Source organism: Macrotis lagotis, chromosome X (assembly GCF_037893015.1).
Source record: "Macrotis lagotis isolate mMagLag1 chromosome X, bilby.v1.9.chrom.fasta, whole genome shotgun sequence".
Taxonomy (NCBI): Eukaryota; Metazoa; Chordata; class Mammalia; order Peramelemorphia; family Peramelidae; genus Macrotis; species Macrotis lagotis.
In genome coordinates, this window is record NC_133666.1 from 225454358 (window position 1) to 225475835 (window position 21478).

At 35.0% G+C, this 21478-nt stretch overlaps 1 protein-coding gene across 1 annotated transcript; it reads right to left on the reverse strand.

Moving 5' to 3' along the window:
- Positions 1-219: 219 nt before the first annotated feature.
- LOC141497790 (small ribosomal subunit protein RACK1-like) lies at positions 220-1172 on the reverse strand. The gene is given in 2 exon segments (XM_074200612.1): positions 220-1121; positions 1124-1172. Coding segments are annotated over 2 exon segments (936 nt in total). The 5' UTR covers positions 1158-1172.
- Between the last annotated feature and the right edge of the window lie 20306 nt (positions 1173-21478).

Below are 21478 nucleotides of genomic sequence, written 5' to 3' on the forward strand. Positions count from 1 at the left end.
AAAATTTTCAATCTTAACTGGGCCCTCACTTCAACAAGGCAATATTCTTATTCTTCTCTTCTTGCTTATTTATTTCACTCACCACAGAAATTTTTGCAAATTTTCTTTTCTCTTCTCAAATTTCCTCCTCCCACTCCCTGTCCAGTTGTGGACCTTGTTTTTTTTTCAAAAGGCAAAAATTAAGATCTTTATTTCAAAATCTGCGTTATGGATGACCCTTTATTGAGTGCCAGTGGTCACCTGCCACACCCATATCAAGTTGTCTGTGTATCCAGCAAAGAGAGTCTGGCCATCAGCAGACGAGGCTAAGGAAGTACATTGTGGAGGCTCAGCCTTGCTGCTGGTGCTGATCACTTCTTGCTTAAGCTCATCCACAATGATTTTACCCTCTAGATCCCAAATCTTGATGCTGGACCCAGTGGCAGCACAAAGCCAGTAGCGATTGGGGCTGAAGCAGAGGGCATTGATTATGTCACCACCATCCAGAGTATAGAGATGCTTACCCTCATTGAGGTCCCAAAGCATGGCTTGACCATCCTTGCCTCCAGATGCACAAAGAGAGCCATCAGGAGAAACTGTAACTGTGTGGCCAATGTGGTTTGTCTTCAGTTTGCAGTTGGCCAAGTTCCAAACCTTGACCAGCTTATCCCAAGCACAGGAAACAATAATGAGGTTGCTGCTATTGGGTGAAAAACGAACACAGGACACCCACTCTGAATGGCTCTCATCCTGCACAGTGTATTTACAGACACCCAACGTGTTCCACAGCTTGATAGTCTTATCTCTGGAACCAGAGACAATCTGGTGGTTGTCTGAAGAGAAGGCTACATTCAGCACATCCTTGGTGTGACCAACAAAACGCCTGGTGGTAGTGCCAGTTGTGAGATCCCACAGTCTTAATGTACCATTCCAGGAACCTGAGAGTGCAAACTGGCCATCAGAGGAAATGACCACATCACTAACAAAATGTGAATGACCCCTGAGGGCTCTCTGGGGGATCCCATAGTTTGTTTCATCTCTGGTAAGCTTCCACATGATAATGGTCTTATCTCGGGAGGCTGACAGGATCATATCTGGGAACTGGGGAGTCGTGCCAATCTGGGTCACCCAGCCATTGTGGCTTTAAGGGTACCCCGAAGGGTCATCTGTTCAGTCATGATGACGAGAACTGAGGGGATCGATCCAGAGGAGAGGATGGATCCAGATTGCACGGAGAGATCAGCCGACTCTCCTTCACGCCAGCAGTCCAGCAAGAAAAGCGACCTTGTTTTTTAATTTGTTGATAAAATCGAGACTATTCTACATGAGGTTCATTTCTCCCATTCTCTTCATCTTAAGGGTAAGTTAGATGGTACAATGGATAGAGTGGATAGAATCTCCTGAAGTCAGAAGGTCCTGAGTTCAAATTTGACCTCAGATACTTATTAGATGTGTGACCTTGGGCAATTACTTAACCCTGACCTAGGGTTATCTCCAGTCATCTTGATTCATATAGTTGGTTACAGAGGAGAAAGTGAGGCTGTTGACTAGTGACTTAACATAGCATGTCCTGACTCAAATCCAATTCATGTGTGTATCATGGTATTATCTCTTGGCCTTCTTTGAGATTGGAGGACAAAAAAAATAAAACAAACATCATTCTTTTCATTTTAAAACCTCTTGCACCACTCTTTCTCCTTTTACCTCAATATCTGACAAAGAGGCAGTTTTTCTCATTCTGAGACCAATCTCTCTCTCTGTGTATTTGATCAAATCCCCTCCTGTCTTCTCTAGCAGGTTGTAACCATAATCAGTCCCCTTTTCTTAGATCTTCAACTTCTCCCTATCAGTTGGTTCTTTCCCTACTGTTTTCAAACATGCTTGTCTCTCCTTGGCTTAAAAAGCCTTCAATAGACCACTATCTCTCTGTACTATTATCCCTTACCTCTCCTTTCTCAGTCAAACTCCCTGAAAAAGTTGTATTTATTTGCTTTCTTCACTTTTCTCCCATTTATTCAATCCTTTGCAATCTGGCTTTTGACTTCTTAACTGAAACTGCTTTCTCAAAATTATCAATGATCTCTTGCCAAATCTGATCTCTTTTTTTTCCAGATAAAACCTTCCTGATCTCTTTATTGAATTTTATACTGTTGATTACATTGTTCTTCTGAATATTATTTTCTGTCTGGGTTTATGTGAAAATGCTTTCTCCTGATTTGCCTCCCACCTGTCCAAGTGCTTTTTAATTGTCCTTTGCTGGCTTGTCATCCAAACCATAACCACTATTTCAGGTAGTTCCCTAATTTTTTTTCCTGGGTCTTTTTCTTTCCTCTTCCTCTATTCCCTTTTGATAACCTCATCTGCTCCCATGGGTTTAACAGACATTTTTATGCAGATTATTCCTAGATTGACATATCAACCCCCCGATTTATTCCTAAACAATAATAGTTTATTGGACACTTCAAACTGGATTTTCCAAAGACATCTGAATCTAAACATATGCAAAGCTTGAATTATTTACCTTTTCTCATAAGCTCTCCTCTTCTAAAATTCATTTTTCCCCTATCAAAGTTATTCTTTCTTCTGGTCTTTCAAAGTTAATAACTTTGATATTATCCTTAACTTCTTATTCTCTCTCACTCTGACCATCCATTCATTTCCTGGATCTTGTCTTTTTTTTTTTTTATTCACAATATCTTTCACATCCAACCCCTTTCGAAAGAGGTATCCCATAAATTCAGGTCCTCATCACCTTTGTCCTAGATTATTAGCAGTAGTGTCCTAATTGGTTTAGGTGTCCTTCTTTAACTCTAATCCATTGTACTTATTGCTGGCAAACAATTATCCTTAAACACAGATCTGACCAAGTGTTTACTTAACTCCAGTGGCTTCTTATTGTCTCTACGGTAAAATAAAAAAACTGCTTTGCTAAGTTTTTAAATCTCTAAACAATCTGGCTCTAACCTATTTAATCTCATTGGACATTCCTCTCGTCTCCACACTCTGTAATCCAGTCAAATTGACATTGTCTATGTTCTTCACATATGGTTCTCCATCTCCTGTTTCTGTGCATTTGTATTAGCTATCACATGTGTCTGGAATGTACTCTTTCCAACTTCAACTTCTGCCTTATAGCATATCTCTTTTCCCATAAGGTGAGGTTCCATCATCATAGAAATTCATGTTTCTATCTGATAGATTATCTCACTAAATCAGGATCACTCTAAGAACTCTCCCCTTACATTAAGTAACTTGGTAATGTCAGTCAAAACCTCCTGAAATAATCTGTTCTGGTGCCACCTGCTATCTAGCAGTACAGTTTTCATAAAAAGCTAGTTGTGATTTAGCATGCATGAGCCTATTGTTAAGGAATTGAAAAATCACCTTTCATACCAAATATCATTGCTAATCATAAAGCTCTATCCCCCATTAGTTTTTCTGGGAATAAAATTTCCAACCACATCCTTTATCTGAGTGTAAAATGCTATATGAGCTGAAAGTGACATTTATGTGTTTGTAGATTCCTTTTAGACTTTTTATTTTTAATATAATTAAATGCTGTTCTAATAATGCTAACAAAAGTTGGAGAAAGATTTCTCATTGACAGTTTAAGAGTGACTCTTAAGTTTCATAGTACCATTAAAGAAGACAATGGAGTGGCTGCTGCCAAATTTGATCTGTATTTTTACTCTATTTCCTTGATAGTATATTACTTCACTTCTCTCATCTGGACTTAAACCTTTCCTGTACTATTGGTTAAATTGATTTTGGTGATGAAATTGGCTTTATTTTGTTACCCTAATTTAGGAGATTTTGTAATGGCAGAGCTGGATACAACAAGCCCACTATGGGACAACTAATGTTGGCATCTATGATGCTGTGTATGTGTATACTTTATATATATATATATATATATATATATATATATATATATATATATATATATATATTTTCCAGGGTACTTTCCTTCAATAATTCAGCTGCCCATCCATAGTGTATTTCCAGTCTATCTATCTTAGTCTCTAATTAAAGTAGTTTCTTAATCTTGGCTCTAATGGATCCTAACTTCGTGGGGAATTAAGTGTAGATTCTCATGGTTCCTTCTTTCTCTCCCTCATTTTCCCTCTCCAATTTCACTTTCTGGTAATGTTAGATTATTTCTTTTCTATTTTTTTCCTATTACTATAAAAGTAATCAGGAGATGGTAGTACCTGCAGTGTCCTCTCTCTTAGTAAGTCTTTTTACAAATCCATTAGACTATGTCTGCAGTGTCCCAGGAACACTTTTCCTGGACCCAATGAAAGAGTGTGTCCCACAGAGTCCATTGTTTTTGTTCTTTTGAAAAGATATACTCAGTGACTCCAGGTGGGGGGGTGGTCTTCACAAAGTAAAAAGTTATGAAATTATAAAGTATAAAAAGTATGAAAAACAAGCAAAGAATAACTGAAATGGCTCTTCTCTACTTCCTGGGAGGAGTCCTCTCTATCAGATACCTGAAGCATGTGCCTGCAACTTAGGTTGCTACTTGGTGGAAAAGTTCCTTATTGACTCTTGCCAGTTCTTTTCTATCTGATATTTAACTATGCCATAGCTACATAACTGGTTCACGCTGGTGAAAGAAGAGACCTTATCAAATTCCTTTTTGAAATCAAATATAGTTTTGAAATTTCAAATCAGGGAGAGAAAGGAGTATTGCCTTGTAAGGGATACTGATATAAAAAGTTAACAAAGAGTCTATAGCAATATATTGGAAAGAAAAAAAAACAACTCATTGTCATCTGGTTAGGTATGGATCAGAAATATAAGGAAGGTTCAGCCTATAAAAACTTTGTAACTATCTGAAACTTTGTTATTTTAATAAATTTCTAGAGTGAGAAATACATCAAGAAAATCCAGGAAAGAGTAATTATAGACTTAATAAATCATATTTAAAAAAATTATAAGCTTGTATTATTACATAAAAATCATTTTAAAATTCTAGAAAATATACCACTCATTAAGGAATTTTTCCTTAATATTATAAAAAGTATTTCTCTAAAAACAAGAGAGAGAATTGTTTATAATAAACACTAAAAATTTTAGTAAAGTCGAGACAAGAATGTCCACTGTCTACATTATTCCTTAATATAGTACAACAAATACTAAATCTGGGAGTAAAACAAGAAAAAGAAATTGAAGAAATAGTCAAAGAAAAAAGGGAGGCAAATTGTCTCTTTTTACTAATATCATGGAGTATTTATCAAACTTTTGATAATTAATGACAAAGTTAATCAAGACAATTCATAATTTTAGCATTAAAGTAGCAGGGTAAAAAAAAAACAAATATGCCTGTACAAAAAAATCCAAATATGCCTCACAAATATGCCTCATACACAATATATGAGGAAGAGAAAATCTCTTTGATGTAGCAAAATTCATAAGTATCTTAGAACTAAACTAATAAAACATCTAGGACATAAACAATTTTTAACAGGAAGAAAAGAAAACCAAGAATTATTTGGTAATCATGAGTGGTCCTTGCCAACAGTGTTTATTCTCCCCATATTACTCTATAGATTATGTCCTATATAAATCCAAATGATTAAAGAAAATTATAATAAAATTAATTCATTGGAATAATGATCAAAATATCAAGGAATAGAATGAAAAAAAATAGAGGAGTAGAGTTTAATACAATCAAATCCCAAACCACATTATAAAGTTGTGAATATCAATATTATTAGGTTTTTGGGTAAAAATATAGAAAATCAGATCAATAGACTTGATTCAACAAATAAAATTTAGAAATAATGAGGAAAATAATCTACTATTTGACAAACTGTAGCACCCAAACTCCCTGGGGGGACCTCAGTCTTTGTTCAGCAAGAACTGTAAGGAAAAGTGGAAAGCAGTGAAGCAAAAAAAAAATAGGTTTAGTTCAAAATCTTACATCTCATAGCACAGTGAGTCCCAAATGATTAAAAGATATATCTAATTATATAGATCTGTATCTCTTATATAATTATCTTACTTCAATATATGTTATGCCCATAAAGATTAGAGAAAAATGAAAGATTATGCTGTTTGTAATTATGGATAAGGGAAAATTTATTACCAAAGGAAGATAAAAGAGACAAGTTAAATTATATAATTTAAAAAAATGATGCAAGAATCAGAGAGAAAAGATAAGGATTGGAGATTTTTTTTGCAACAAATATTTTCAATAGCATTTTGAACAGAATCGTATAGGAAATTGTATCAAAATATCTTAAAAATCATTCCTCAATAGAATGCAGTTAATGAATAGTTTTGAAAAGAGAAGATAAAATAACAATAATATCTGGAAAATGTTCAAAATTATTAACAATAAGAGAAATAAGAGTTAAACCATGACTTGTCAGGCTATATTCATCCAAGTTCAGAAACTCTGAGAAAACAGGCATATCAATTCACTGATGCTTGAACTATAAAATTGATTCAATCATTCTAGAAAATGATGTGGAATTAAGCAATAAATGACATTAAAATGTTCATTGCTCCCTTTGAACCAGATGATTCTACTCCTGGGACTATATAGGTTTAAGGAGGTCCTTGACAGAAAAAGAATAACAAATGTAGAAAAATGTTTGACAGTCATGCTTTTTTATCAAATCTGGTCTCAGATATATAATAATTACCTAACTGTGTGACCTTGGGCAAGTACACTTAACCCTACTGCCTTGCAAAAACTAAAAAAAAATGGCTAATATGAAGTATTTAAAGAAATATGGGAAGACACAGCAAGTGATGCATACTAAAGAAAACAGGGTCAAAATAACTATTGTTTATGTAGGTATATTAGTATGAATAAAGTCAGCTGAAAAGATGCCAAAAATGTTTGTGATCTATGTTAGCAATGCATTAGGAATATATTTTTGTTAAGTAATTTGGATTTTTTGAGGGAAATATCTAATGTGTTAAAAATATAAAATTAATTTTTTATGTCACTGTTCTTTGTTTCTGTTATCTATGAAGGAAGCTTTAATCAAACTGGGGAAATTAGATACATGAAACTGATGGGACAGTGAATTCTACAGGAATTCACAAAAGGTGAAGATCAGTTATGGGTAAGATCAGTTAGGAAAGGTATCAGAGGAAGTCAGACCCATGACCTCAATCCTGAAAGATAAATTATGCTTGAGTTGGTGGAAATGGGAAGGTATTTTAAATAAGCCTGATAATAGGTATTAAAAGGGAGGGTTAAAATGATTCCCATTGTATGACAATGCTGGCACATACAATCAGTTTGCTTGAATGAGGTGATGTCCTTTAAGTAGGGACTTTGAGCAAAAGCATCAGATGCAAACGAGGCTCAGGCTAACCCAAATCTTTTTCTTTTTCCTGGAGTCAGGAACTGGGTATATTACCTGGGTTAACTGATTTGTGCAGACCTGCAGAAGTTGTGATAACTCTTAACCTTTTCACAAGAGAGGGAAAGACAATATAAGCAAATTTGGATTTGGTAAGGAGCATGGTTTATTTAATGAATAATTGCACTGGACTAGATTGGATAAAATGATTTTTGCTTGAGTCATGGGAGATGATATTATATAATTAGGGTGGGGCTAAATTATGGCTTTTCACTTGGAGGGGGAACATTATTCAAATGCTTTATAAATCTTTAGAATTTGTAGGTATAAAAGCAATACCAAAATCTTTGAGATTTGACGCAGGTTGTACTTTGTTGTCCTAAAAACAAGTTTTAGTTGAGGAGTGTCCAAGGAAAAATCTGTTTACAAAAAGACAAGAAGAAAACAAATATGCACTTAGGCAAGTCTTGCTCTAATGGAAATATCATAGATTCACACAAAGGAGGGAAGGCTTCCTCCTTTAAGAGCAGTGTGCATAATAAATAAATGAGAGAGAATCTGACTTAATGTAAATAGACACTGTGCTGCATGTACTCAACATATTTCAAAGCATTTTACAATGCAGGCAAGACATTAGATAGTATTACTGCTGTGAATTGGCCACATTTATGTCCTCAAGAGAACTTGTATATTGAACATTATAAACTATTGATCTTTTGTTATAAATAGTCAGATATTATAATAGCTAACATATACTATTATAATAGTTTGAGAAAGAAAAAAAAGCTGTCAAGGTCCCCTAGAGTTTCAGATTTTGTTCTCTGAAATTTTTATGATGAACCCTGGGGGATTGGGAAGTTCTTATTATAAACCTTTTATCATTCTGGTTATTTCTCACCTCTCTTGAATCCTCCATTCCTTCCCCTTATCCCGCTTTAAAAATTGTTTGAATGAAACACAAGTTGGTAGGAAAAAAATTATAAAGTAATCAACAATAACAACAAAGTGTTCTCACTTTGTTCTCAACTCAGTCAAAATGTATCTTAGATGTTTTGAGATCCATTTGGTAATGATCAGGTAGGTCATTGACTCCATTAAAAGAGGCAGTTTTTCATTGTCCAGAGCTCACAGTGCCTCTTTGGTCCTAAGAGACTGGGAGTTGTATCTGTCTATATCCCATTAAATTTTAGTAGCCCTGAAAATGGAGAAGCAAATTGCTTGGATTACATAGCATAGTGTAAGCCCAGGAGCCAGCCGGCTTTCAGAGGGGATGTGTGTGTTTGCCAAGTCTTCACTTATATCCTCCCCTTTTTAAGCAGATGTTAACTGGTGTAGGGGGGTAAGGTAGAGGATTTGAGGAGAGAAAGGAGAAATCAGAGGGGGGAAGCAAGAGAATGTGTGCATGGAAGTCACTATCTATTGCAAGCAAGAGGAGAAATGACAGCAATGTCAGCCTTTTCAATGATCCCATCCCCAGATGTCTCTCTTGTATGATTCAATTAAACAAGTATTTATTTTAATAGTATTTTATTTCCATCAATTATATGCAAGGACAATTTTTAACATTATTTTTAAAAAGTTTTGAATTCCAAAATTTTTTCCTCTTTCCCTTTCCTCACCTCCCCCCTTCCTAAAATGGTAAGCAATCTGATATAGTTTATTTATGTGCAGTCCTGTAAAACATATTTCCATATTAGTCTTGTTGTGAAAGAAGAAACAAGCCAAAAGGGAAAAAACCTGAAAAAATAAGAAAATGAAAAATACTATGCTTCAATCAGCATTCAGACTCAATCGGTTCTTTCTCTGAATATGGATAGCATTTTCAATCATCATCATAATGTTTGTCCTTCATTCTTGAAGAAGACCATAACATCAGGGAGGTGATGCCATGACAAGTATATGAATTGGGATTTGAGTGAGGGGAGATGCTGTGCTAGGTCACTAGCCTCACTTTCTCCTCCAGAGACATCTGGGTCCCAGTGGCCAGATAGAAATCAGGATGATTGGAGATGGTCCTGGATGCAGAGCAATCAGGGTTAAGTAACTTGTCCAAGGTCTCACAGCTAGTAAGTGTCAGACTTTGAACTTCTGTCCTCTTGATTCCAAGAGTCCAGTATGATTTTCCATCATGAGTCCTTTTGGAATTGTCTAGGTTCATTGTTTTGCTGCTATTGTTGATCATTTTACATGCTCTTACTGTGTACAATATTCTTCTGGTTCTGCTTGCTTCATTTTGCATCAGTTCATGCAAGTTTTTTCAGATTTTTTTTGAAATCTGCCCAGCAAGCATTTGTTAACCCCCAACTACAACAATTATTGTATTAGGGAGATGGGAATACAGAAGTAGTTAATCACCCTGAGAGAAATGCAGGAGGCAACATAACTAGGACCACCATTACCTTGACTACCACCGTTCTTCACATTCCTCAGACCCATTATCCCAGGATCCCCAAACCATAAAGCCTTGGGAATGGAAATTCTTCCAGCTCAGTATCTGCAACTATCATTTTGGAAAGCAGTCCCTGTGGATATTGCAGCTTGACAACTGCTCCTGGTGCTAAAGAGACAACTTTTGAAGTCAGAGTTTCAAAATCCTTGGCATTGTCATGGTGCAACATAAGAAGCTACATAGAGTGGTGACATGAAAGAAGAGGCATGCCATTGCACCCTTGAGGAAGATTTTTTCATCTAATGTGCAGGTGAATTGAAAGAGTGTGGGAGTCCCTTGAGCAGGGTCTTTCTAACTTTTCTATTTATATCTCCAGTGCTTCTTACTGTGTGTTGCATAAGGGAAGCACTTTATAAATGCCCTATTAGTTCAAATTCAATAGTGAGATAGTCTTTGTTCTCTAGAAATTGATATTCAATTAAGGGTCAAAATCTATTCACAAATAAATATATGATGTATACACACACACATATATTTGCACACACACAAACACAAGAATACTCAGAATTATTGTGGAGATTGAAGGAGACACAATTGAAAGACCCAGGAAAGATCTCTTGAAGAGGTGTCACTTAAGCTGAAACTTAAAGAGGATGATGGATTCTATGAGTAGGGAGAGAGAGCATTTCTGACATGGGAGGTGCTGTGTGCAAAAACTTGAAGGTCAGAGATGGAATATTGTCTGTGTGGATTCACTTGATTCCTGAGGGAAAAGTTTCCTTCAATCTCAGAATGCTGGTATTCGAGAGTAAAGGACATTTTATTGCTCTGAGGAATTTGAAAGGAAACGTAGGAAACTCAACCTCATTATCTGTCCAGGGAAGAATGGCTATTCCTGGAGGTAAGTGACTATCTCTGGAGGCAAGTGGTTATCCTTGGAAGTAAAGATTGTGCCAGAAAAACCAAACAAACAAACCCAAACTCAAAACACTGAACTGAATATCTAATTACTTTGGTTTTAATCTTTGTAGCAGAGAGACTTTGGAAATTTCATTCAAATTTTCTTATACTTAATTTTCTTATTTGTAAAATGAGTGTGCTGGACTATTTATTTTTTTTAAAGTACTGGCACATAGTTGGCACTTAGTTTCCTTCTAGTTCTAGCATTCTGTGGTTCTGACTCCCACAATACATCATTATCAGTAACCACTTTAATATCTATTGATGAGTTATCAAACATCAGTAAAGCACAAAATAAGGTAAGAATCTAGACATGGGGAAAAAAAGGGTTGAAGAACATTCTCCAAGTAAGGAGAAGACCTTTGATTTGAAAGATAGGAGAGAACCAAGAGCCTTGGCCAGTTCCATGAAATGAAAGTGTTAAACTAGATCAGGTCTCTAAGTAGCACAGTGAATAGTGTCAGACCTAAAGTCTGAAAGATCTGAGTTCAAATATGGCCTCAGACATTTACTAGTTATGTGCCCCTGGGCAAGTAAATAACTCAACCCTGTTTGCCTCTGTTTCCTGTGAGTTGGAGAAGGAAATGACAAATAATTCCAGTACTTGCCAAGAAAATCCTAAATGGGGTCACAAAGAATAGGATATGACTGAAAAATGTATGAACAACAGCAACAACAACCAGATCTAAATATAAGGATCCTTGTGGACCCCATAATCTTAAATTAAATCTTAAAACATGTTGGGGGGAGGCAGCTAGGTGGCTCAGTGGATAGAGTACTAGCCCTGGAATCAGGAGTACCTGAGTTCAAATCCAGCCTCAGATACATAATAATTGTCTAGCTGTGTGACTTTAGGTAGGTCACTTAATTCCATTGCCTTAAATAAAAAAAAAATCTTAAAACATAATGCTATTTATGTTTTGTTGTATTTTGATACGTTTTGTTCAATATTTCTCGATTACATTTTAATCTGGTTTGGGCAACACTTGAGAGTATTTCTGACTGCATACTGTCAATGGGCTTTCCAGCATGTTTGACACCTCTGCATCAGATAACCTCTAAGTTCCCTTATTTGAAATCTATTATCCAGTCAGGGTAGGGCCAATGTGGCAGGAGTGCTAGCAGCACTATCCCAAACATTCTTTAGGTCACCTCTCTCATACTCCCAGAGAATTGGTATTCCATACCATATAATATTATTGTGTCAGCAGTGGGTTGGAGATCCAGTCCCCACCTAGTGTATTTTGGTTCTTGTGGATGGGTTTATGGAGAGAGGAGGAAGAAAGGTCAGATGGATAAAAAATGTAGGGGCAGGGAGAATAGATTTTGTCTTAAGGTTTTAAGATTAAGGATAGGGAGTTTTTATGTTCCATTTCCTTTTGATTTTTCATTTGAAAAATAATTTCTAGGTTCTGGTTTTAGTTAGTTAAAAATTTCCATAGTGGAACAATAGAACTATAGTACATTTCCAATTTAAAACTGTACATTGCCGATGAAACCCCTTGAAAATAATAGTACCAGGCAACTCAAACATCTGCTACTTTAATTATTTTTCAGACTAGCAGCAAAATTGTGGTACTAGTTCTGGAATGTGAGCCCTGCTTCTGATCAGTTTTTGAGGAGTTCTGGTCTGCATACAAAAGGACAGATAAGATTCTGTGCTTAAAATCTATAATGTATTACAGATTGTGTTGTGGCTTTCTTAGAAATTCTGAAGTCTTGGTGGCTTATAAAATAGTTTGAAGGAACAGCCCTTTAAATTTTTTTTTTGATGTAGGGTATTTAAATTAATGTGAGTTGCAACAAGAAGCACAAGTTGGCAATTTGTGGCGCCTTTTGATGACCACACGTCAAACTACTTGAAACTGAGAAGGAAAGTATGTTCTTTAGGAAATAATACAGGAGTACCTCAATTATCAAACCCTCTGGGAAGAAATCTGGTATCAAAGACAGTCTGAACATGGAGGGAGTTGGGGAAGGTCTCAGTTGCCGCTTCCTGAGTTTATGGAAGAGGCAGAGTAGAAGAAGAAGAAGACTAGAGTACTTCAGGTGGGAGAGAAGAAATCCAGAGGGTATGTGGGCAAGCTTCCAACCACATGGAAGAAAGGTGCTATGGATCCAAGGCACATGGGATCTCAGAACTTGTTTAAAAATTATATAAATATACATATATATGCAAAAATATTTATAAACTGTATTTCTTTAAAATAAAAACTAAATCCCTCACAATTGAGAACAAAAGCAAAAAACAAAACTATATAACTATATTTTAATGTGATTGTGGTTTCCTTTGTAAACCTATGTATTTCATTTTTATACTTTTAAAAACATTAATGTGAGAAGTGGTCAGTAGGTTTTACCACACTGCTAAAGGGGTTCATGACACACACACAAAGGCAAAGCCCCCTGCTCTAAGCTGTGGCTAAAACTGGATGGTTGTCTGAAGAGAGAGGGAAGTAGGAAGGAGAGAGAGAAAATAAATGCTTGTTAACTGAAAAAACTTTAAAAAGAGAAGTTGAAGCATACTATGTATCTTGAAAGGACTGAGTTACAATGATTAATTTTACCTAAAAGAAAGATGAGGGCCATATTGAGATTTGCATGTTGGAACTAGCACTTAATTTGGAGTCAGGGCATCTTAGTTCAAAGAGCATTCATTACAATTCTTTTTTTCCTTACAAATTCTTACAAAATTAAGAAAAAATTATAAAAATAAGAACTACTAAAAAACAGATCGGGATGCCTTTGGGAACATCCCTTTTGTGGATGAAGGTCAAAAAGAGATTGGGTGTTCTTAAGGATAATTCTTTATGTTGGGGTAGGACTGGCTGACTTCTCTAAGTTGCTTCTAAGCATGCAGATTCCATGAAAAGACAATTTGATAATTCATCATAGTGAATTTTCCATATATCAATGATGTCTGCTATCCAGAAACACCAGCTTCCTAGCTGTTCTTCTTAGAAAACAACTTATCTCTTAATTTGGATTCTCTTCACTGAATGTCACCCATTCTTGGAATGCATTCTTTCCCTTTTCTTGTCTATCTCTTGATCTCTATTACTTTTTTCAAGTCCTAGCTAAAATTCTGGCTTCTGTAAAAAAGTCTTTCCAGATTCCCTTAAATGCTAGTGCTTCCATCTGTTGACCTCCAGTTTAATATGCATATATTTTGTTTGTGTGTAGTTGTTTTCATGTTGTCTTTCCCACTGGCATTTGAGATCCTTGAAAGGATTGTTATTATTATTATTATTATTATTATTATTATTACCTTTTTTGTATCCCTGATTAACACAGTAACAGGTGCATAGTAGGCCCTTGTTTGTTCTTCAATAATTTTTTTTAGTCATGTTTGACTCTTTGTGACTACCTCTCTGTTATTTTCCTAGAAAAGATACTGGGATGGATAGGTACTTCCTTCCCCCCCTCACTTTGTACATGAGGAAACTGAGGCAAACAGGATTAAGTGATTTGCTCAGGGTCACATAGCTAGCAAATGTATGAAGTCAAATTTGAACTCAGATCTTCCTGACTTCAGCTCTATCCACTGCTCCACTTGGTTACTCTTAATAATTGCTTATTTGGAGGCAGCTAGGTGGCACAGTGGATAGAGCAACAGCCCTGGAGTTAAGAGTGCCTGAGTTTAAATCCTGCCTCAGACACTTAATAATTACCTAGCTGTGTGGCCTTGGGCAAGTCACTTAACCCCATTGCTTTGCCAAAAAAAAAACCCCAAACCTAAAAAAATAATTGCTTATTTACTGGGCCAGCATGTTCACAGTAGCAAAAGGTCACTGCCAAATACAATGATATCAGAAGACTTCCATCTTAACTGTTGGTGTGGATGTTGAAAAATACTGTGTATTCTTCACTTTCTCCAATTCAATGCAATTCAACTTTTCCTTCTGTCTGTGAGCTTATCTCTGCCCTATCTCTATTCATGCCCCTCACCTCCGCTGCAGAGCTGTGGGGGTGGTTGGCATGCCATTTATTCTATGTACTTCCTCATTTTGTGAATAGTTATCTTTTGAGATATTCATTGTCTTGTTTCAGATGAAATTTCTCTTTTAGGAAAATTTTCTTTTTTAAAAACTTTGAAGAAAAATTTGCACAGCAATTGTGGCTCAGCCGTAGGTGGAGATAACGGCAATCTTTTACACTTAAGGCAATTTAGGAATTGTTCACACATGGATGATTCTAAGGGCTTTCAAAATGAAAACTTTGAAATTTTCTATTCTTAAGATAAGAGTATTTTGTAAGTAAAGTTTTTACATGTGTATCATGAATTTTCACAGACTTTCCGTAATCTTAAGAATAAGGTATGTTATAAACATGTATATGTACATAATAATTAGTGTTTCATGTGAATTTTCATTTTTAATGTCACTAACTTAGGAATATTTTTATATATTTGGTTCAAAGAATATTTTTTTCTTTCTGAATCTTTAAAAAATACGTTTAGGGATTTAGGGGGTTGGAAACAGCATTTTGGATTTGTCTTTGATGATCTAATCCATGACCTTTATGCTATAGGTAGGAAAACAGAAAGTAAAAAATTAAATGACATGGACAGAGTCACATAGCAAATTAGAATTTTGCTGCTAGGATTAGAACGCTTGTTTCCCAATTTTTAGTTTTTAATTTTGATTATAATATGCTTTTAATATTGAGTCATGAACTAGTGCAAAATTGTCTCCTCCAATAAAGTTTTTATTTTGGCAAGGCAATGGGGTTAAGTGACTTGCCCAAGGTCACACAGCTAGTTAATTTTTAAGTATCTGAGGTCAAATTTGAACTCAGGTCATCCTGAATCCAGGGCTGGTGCTCTATTCACTGCACCACCTAACTGCCACCCCCCCCAATAAAGTTTAATACTTTCTCCCATGTAGCAAAACTAGGAAATGGGTCACTTACCTTTATATTATATTTTTATTCCAGGTGATAGAGTTACAAATTTTGAGACATACAGAAATTAAGTGACTTAGCTAAGGTAACACCAGCATCAAATGACAGGTGAGATTTGAATCCACAACTAAAGGTTATAATTGCGCTATTGTATCACATTATAATTTAAGGAATTAGTTTTCTTTTTTTTAATAGCTATGGGGGGACCTTTAATAAAGCAGAATACTTTCCAGCATTTCTAATGAAATGATCATAATTACATAAGAAACTTTAAAGTGCAAATACAGGAGTGAGAAGAAACATAAAAGGATAAACCTGAATAAACAAAGATAAATTGCTTACATTTTATTGTGGAGGAGAGGATTCATGTGAGTCCCCACTGAGTCCATCATCATCGTGGATGATCTTGGCTCCAATTGTGCACCAACCTTGTGCATCTTGGGCTTTTAAAAAAATTTTTTTATTTTTAGTTTTCATATAAGGCAGGGATTTTTTTTGTAGGTGGTTAGACCACTGTGCTAAGGAATCATAAATTAGTGAGTCACTAAAGTTTTTATTAAAGCACATGATATAGTACTGGACACTGTACTAGACAATACAAAGAATGAGAAAACAATTCCTGTTAGAGTGGCACTCACATTCTCTTGGGGGAAAATAAATACACTTGAGACTCAAATGTTTAGATCTTTGAAAATGAAGAATAATATTAATTTCTTACTGGACAAAATACCTTTACTTTTGAAGATCTCAAAAATCAGTAGAAGGGATTGGGAATGTTTACCCTAGGAAATGGAAGATAGGGTAGACAAGATAACTATTTTCAATTATGTGAAATATTCATATAAAACTACTTTTCCTTGTCCCTAGAGAATGGAACCAAGAACAATAGGTAAAAGCTAAAATGTATTTAGGATTATTGTGAAGGAATATTTCTTCAAGAATTAGTAATAGTTAGAAGTGGAAAGAACTATCTCAGGAATTAGTGGGTTCCTCTTTGCTAGAACTCTTTGCACAAAATCTGAATGACTGCTTGTTGGAGTTGTGGTTGGGAACCTTTGATGCTCAATTATAGATTGGACATGATGATCTCAGGTCTCTTCCAACCTGGGTGTTCTGTAATAGGGTTTGGTGTGAGATGTTTATTTAATTATCTATTTTTCTTATGTTTTTCCTTACAGCTCTATAGAATGTCTTTCTTGATCCAAGAATTCCTGCTGCAAATACCTGAAAAGCAGTCACCTACCTTTCATTTGAATACCTACAATGATGGGAAATTCAGTATCTAGATAGCACAATGAATAGAACATCAAACCTAGGCTTGGTAAGAGCCTCAGATACTTACTAGTTGTGTGACCCTGGCTAAGTTACTTTATTTCTATTTGCCTCAGTTTTCTCAACTGTGAAACAGGGATAATAATAACACCTACCTTCCAGGGTTATTGTGAGAATCAAATGAGATAACATCTGTAAAGAACTTAACACAATGACTGACACATTACCATATAAATGTTAGCTACTACCACTACTACCACTACTATCACTACTACTGCTGTTTTATCATAAAGCAGACTTTTGAATTTGTGGAAACTTTTAAATTACTTGGAAGTTCTTCCTTGTCAGGAGATAATACTTATACTTTTTGGGGATCACACAATTCATCCTTTGTTGTTTGCTGTTGAAGTGTTTCAGTTGTGTCTGACACTTTGTGACCCTATTTGGGCCTTTCTTGGCAAAGATACAGATGGAAAAGTTAAGATGAACAAAATTAAGAGACTTGCCCAGTCTACACAACTAGGAAATGATAGAGGTCATATTTGAACTCAGGAATCCACTACTCCACCTAGCTTCCTCTCTTGCATATGGCTCCTCAACTATGAAAACAGCTCTCTTATCATTCACTCTCAGCCTATTCTTACTTGCTCCAAACTAAAAGTCCCAATTCCTTTACTAATCATCTTATCACTTGGTTTTTTTGGAACCCTTAACCATTTAGGTCACTTTTGAGATAATTATTTAGGATCAATATTCTTCACAATTGTCTAAATAAATTATGAAATATGTGAATTTCAGTGCACAAAATACAAATTGCAATTTAAACCCATCAGGTCAATTGAAAAAAAAGTTTTTTGTAAGAGCTCTGAGGTAAAGCATCATTACTATTCTGAATATTGACTATTTTAGAAAAGATAGAACTATGTGAAATGCTACCACATGACCCAAAAGGTTTTCATTTCCTTGCCCCATGTATTATATGTATATCTCTATATTTACAATATATGGAAGAAAAGCATGAATAGAGGGATATATAAGTATTAGAGGCATATTGGTGCAGTAGAAAAAGACTTGGACTTGAAGTCATTATGACCTGGGTTCAAATTCCACCCACTCCAAATAGTAACTCTATGTCCATGAATGTCACCTTTCTATATCTCAGTTTCCTCACATGAAAAATGCAGGTAAAAATAATGTTTGTAATACTTCTAAGATTGTTGTGATGTCGAAATGAAATAATATTGACAACGTCTCCCACCTTAAACTAAGATAAGGTCAAAATAGATATAGGATTTAGATATAAAAGGTGATATCATAATGCAATTGGGAGAACAAGGAATAGTTTACCTGTCAGATATATGGAAAGGGGAGCAGTTTATGACCAAAGAAGAGACAGAGAACATTATAAAATGCAAAATGGATAATTTTTATTATGTTAAATTGAAAAGTTTTTGCACAAATATGATTTGCACAAATATGTACAATGTAGTCAAGATTAAAAGATGGCAATAAGTTAGGAAACAATATTTATAAGTAGTGTTATTGACAATGGACTTATTTCTAAACTATATAGAGAACTGAGTCAAACTTATAAGAATACAAGCCATTCCCCAAATAATAAATGGTTAAAGAATATGAAAAGGAAATTCTCAGATGAAATTAAAACTATCTATAGTCATATGAAAAAAATACTCTAAATCATTATTGATTAGAGAAATGTAAATTAAAACACCTCTGTGGTACTACCTCATACCTTTCAGATTGGCCAATATGACTAATTAAAGGAAATGATCCATCATGTGGAAGGGGATGTGGGAAAATTGGGACACTAATATATTTTTGGTGAAGTTGTGAACTCATCCAACCTTTCTGTGGAACAATTTGGAATTATCCCCAAAGGACAATAAAACTGTGCAAACCCTTTGACCCAGCAATACCACTACTAGGTCTGTATCCCAAAGAGATCACACAAAAAGTGTAACATGTACAAAAAATATTTATAGCAGTTCTTTTCATAGTGACAAAGAACTGGAAATTGAGAGGATGACCAGACTTAAGAGTAGCCTGGAAAGACTTGCATGAACTGATGCTGAGTGAAGTGAGCAGAACCAGAAGAACATTGTTCACACTAACAGCAACACAGGGTAATAATCAACTATGATGGACTTGATCATTTCAACAGTATAATAATCAAAGACAATTCTAAAAGACTTGTGATGGAAAATACCATTCATATCCAGTGAAGGAAGAGTGAAATTTAAATGCTGATCAAAACTTATCTTCAATTTTTTAAAAAGATGTCTTATGTATTATGTTATTTTCCCTCTCTAATAATTTTTCCCCATTTTAATTTGATTTTTTCTGTCACAACATGATTAATATGGATTTATGTTTAAAATGGTTATATATAAGTTATATAAACTTGGGGGATGGGGAGAGCAGGGAGGAGAAAAATGTGACACTCAAAACTGCAAAAAAATGACTATTAAAAATGATTGTTGCATGAAGTTGGAAAAATAGATAAAATACAAAAACAAAGAAATAATGTTGATAAAGCTCTATGCAAGTCTCAAAGTGCTATGTAAATATCAGATATCAACATCTCTTGTAGTATGGTACAAGATCTTTTTCCATCTATCTCTGAGATCAGGAAGAGCGAGATTTAATTAAGTACTGCCACTTCCTCACATTGTTAAGGTGACCCTGATCAGGTAAATCATTTAACATTTTGTCCCAAGCAATTCTCTAAAACTATGAATTTCAGAGGAGATACTGATTTTCATCAGACTTAGAAGATTGGACTGAGTTTCCTATATCAATGAAATCATTTGTTGATTAAAATAATAAATAAATCCATGCACTAAAGTTTTTATTGGTACTTAAGACTTTTGAAGTCTTAAGTAACAGAATTTTAGTAGCCTTCTTATTTAATTGTATTCTTTTCCACTAATTAAACCCAAGTACTCCACCAGTTCAAGAAATAACTCCACAAAATACAAAATCATAAAATTGAAATATTAAAATCCTCTTTAAATGGAATTTAAAAATTGTATATTCTGGTCTGATTTAGTCACTAGAATGTTCGTATATGTCTATATGAATATATACATATGCTCACGTATGTGTGTGTGTGTAGGTGTGTATAAAATGTCAGGTAGGTGACAGAGCTGAGCCTTAGAAAAGGGTTTGTTCAATATAGAAAACCTGACAATTCAATGAAAATCTTGGTAAATTACACTTTTTTTTAACTCTACTGATTTTAGGTTTACAACCATAATACTGAATTAATAGGGGTTTAAATTTAATATTATATAATTTTAAGACATTATATAATTAACTGAAGTTATTGGGGGCAGGACATAATTAGTTTGAGAAGATCTCAAATGAAACTGACAAAAGAGAAGAAATTGCTTTTAATTTTTTGTTGAAATGGCAACTCTGGGAATTTTAAAACTTTAAAACTGATAAACTATAGGATATAGGATATGGTCTCATTCTTTATTCAAATAATTGCATAAAAAGTCAATCCAAATGAATAAAAAAAGGGGACAGATGTTTTATGAGTTCTGTGCTATTAATTAAGTAAATCACCTCTTTGAATTCCACCTTGCAGAGTTGCTTTGAGGATGTTTAAGTATTTTGTAAGCTGTAAAATGCTATAAAACTGGAGGAACCAAAAAGTATGTGAAAAGAAATTCTGCTGTCGAGCTCTAGCAGGTACAAACAAAAAAGTGGAACTAGGTTAATATAGAATTGTCTGATAAAGAGGATGTGGGATTACATTACAGAATGGGAAAATTATTTTAAATGAACATATAAAGGTTTGTAAATAGAGCTTCTAAGATCCACTTGAAGAGTTAACTCTAACTTACATATCTCATGTTTTATTTGAGCAGCTTAAATTTTGCCTTGCTTATAAAGTGCAGCACCCTCTCTGATTAGGACATGCCATGCTGGGCAGTCCTGTGCCAGTATCTTCCATGCTGTACAATTAATTCTAAAGCTCTTAAGAGAGACTTCAGGATGTCCCAGTATTCCTCCTTCTTACCCCTTGTAAGTGTATTTGCCCTGTGTGAGTTCTCTAAAAACTAGACTTTTTTTGCAAGTGTATGTCTGGCATTCTAACAGTGTGTCCAATTCATCATAGTTGCACTCTCTGTAATAATGTTGGAATGCTAGGCAGTTTAGTTCAAGAAAGGACCTCAGGGCAACAAGGTGGTGCAGTGGATAGAGTACTGGCCCTGGAGTCAGGAGTACCTGAGTTCAAATATAGCCTCAGGCACTTAATAATTACCTAACTGTGTGACCTTGGGCAAGCCACTTAACCCCACTACCTTGCAAAAACTAAAACAAACAAACAAACAAACAAACAAAAAAGTACCTCAGTGTCTGGTATTTTCTCCTGCCAAGTGATCTTCAGAATCTTCCTAAGACAATTTAAATGGAAACGATTCAGTTTCCTGACATGGTATTGGAAGACTGTCCAGTTTTCACAGGCATACAGCAATGAGGTTAGCACAACAGCTCTACAGACCTTCAGTTTGGTAGTCAGTCTACTACCTCTTCTCTCCCATACTTCCTTTCGGATTTCTCGCAAACACTGTATGCCATCTTTATTGTCAATGTGTACCTCCTTGGAAAGGACACT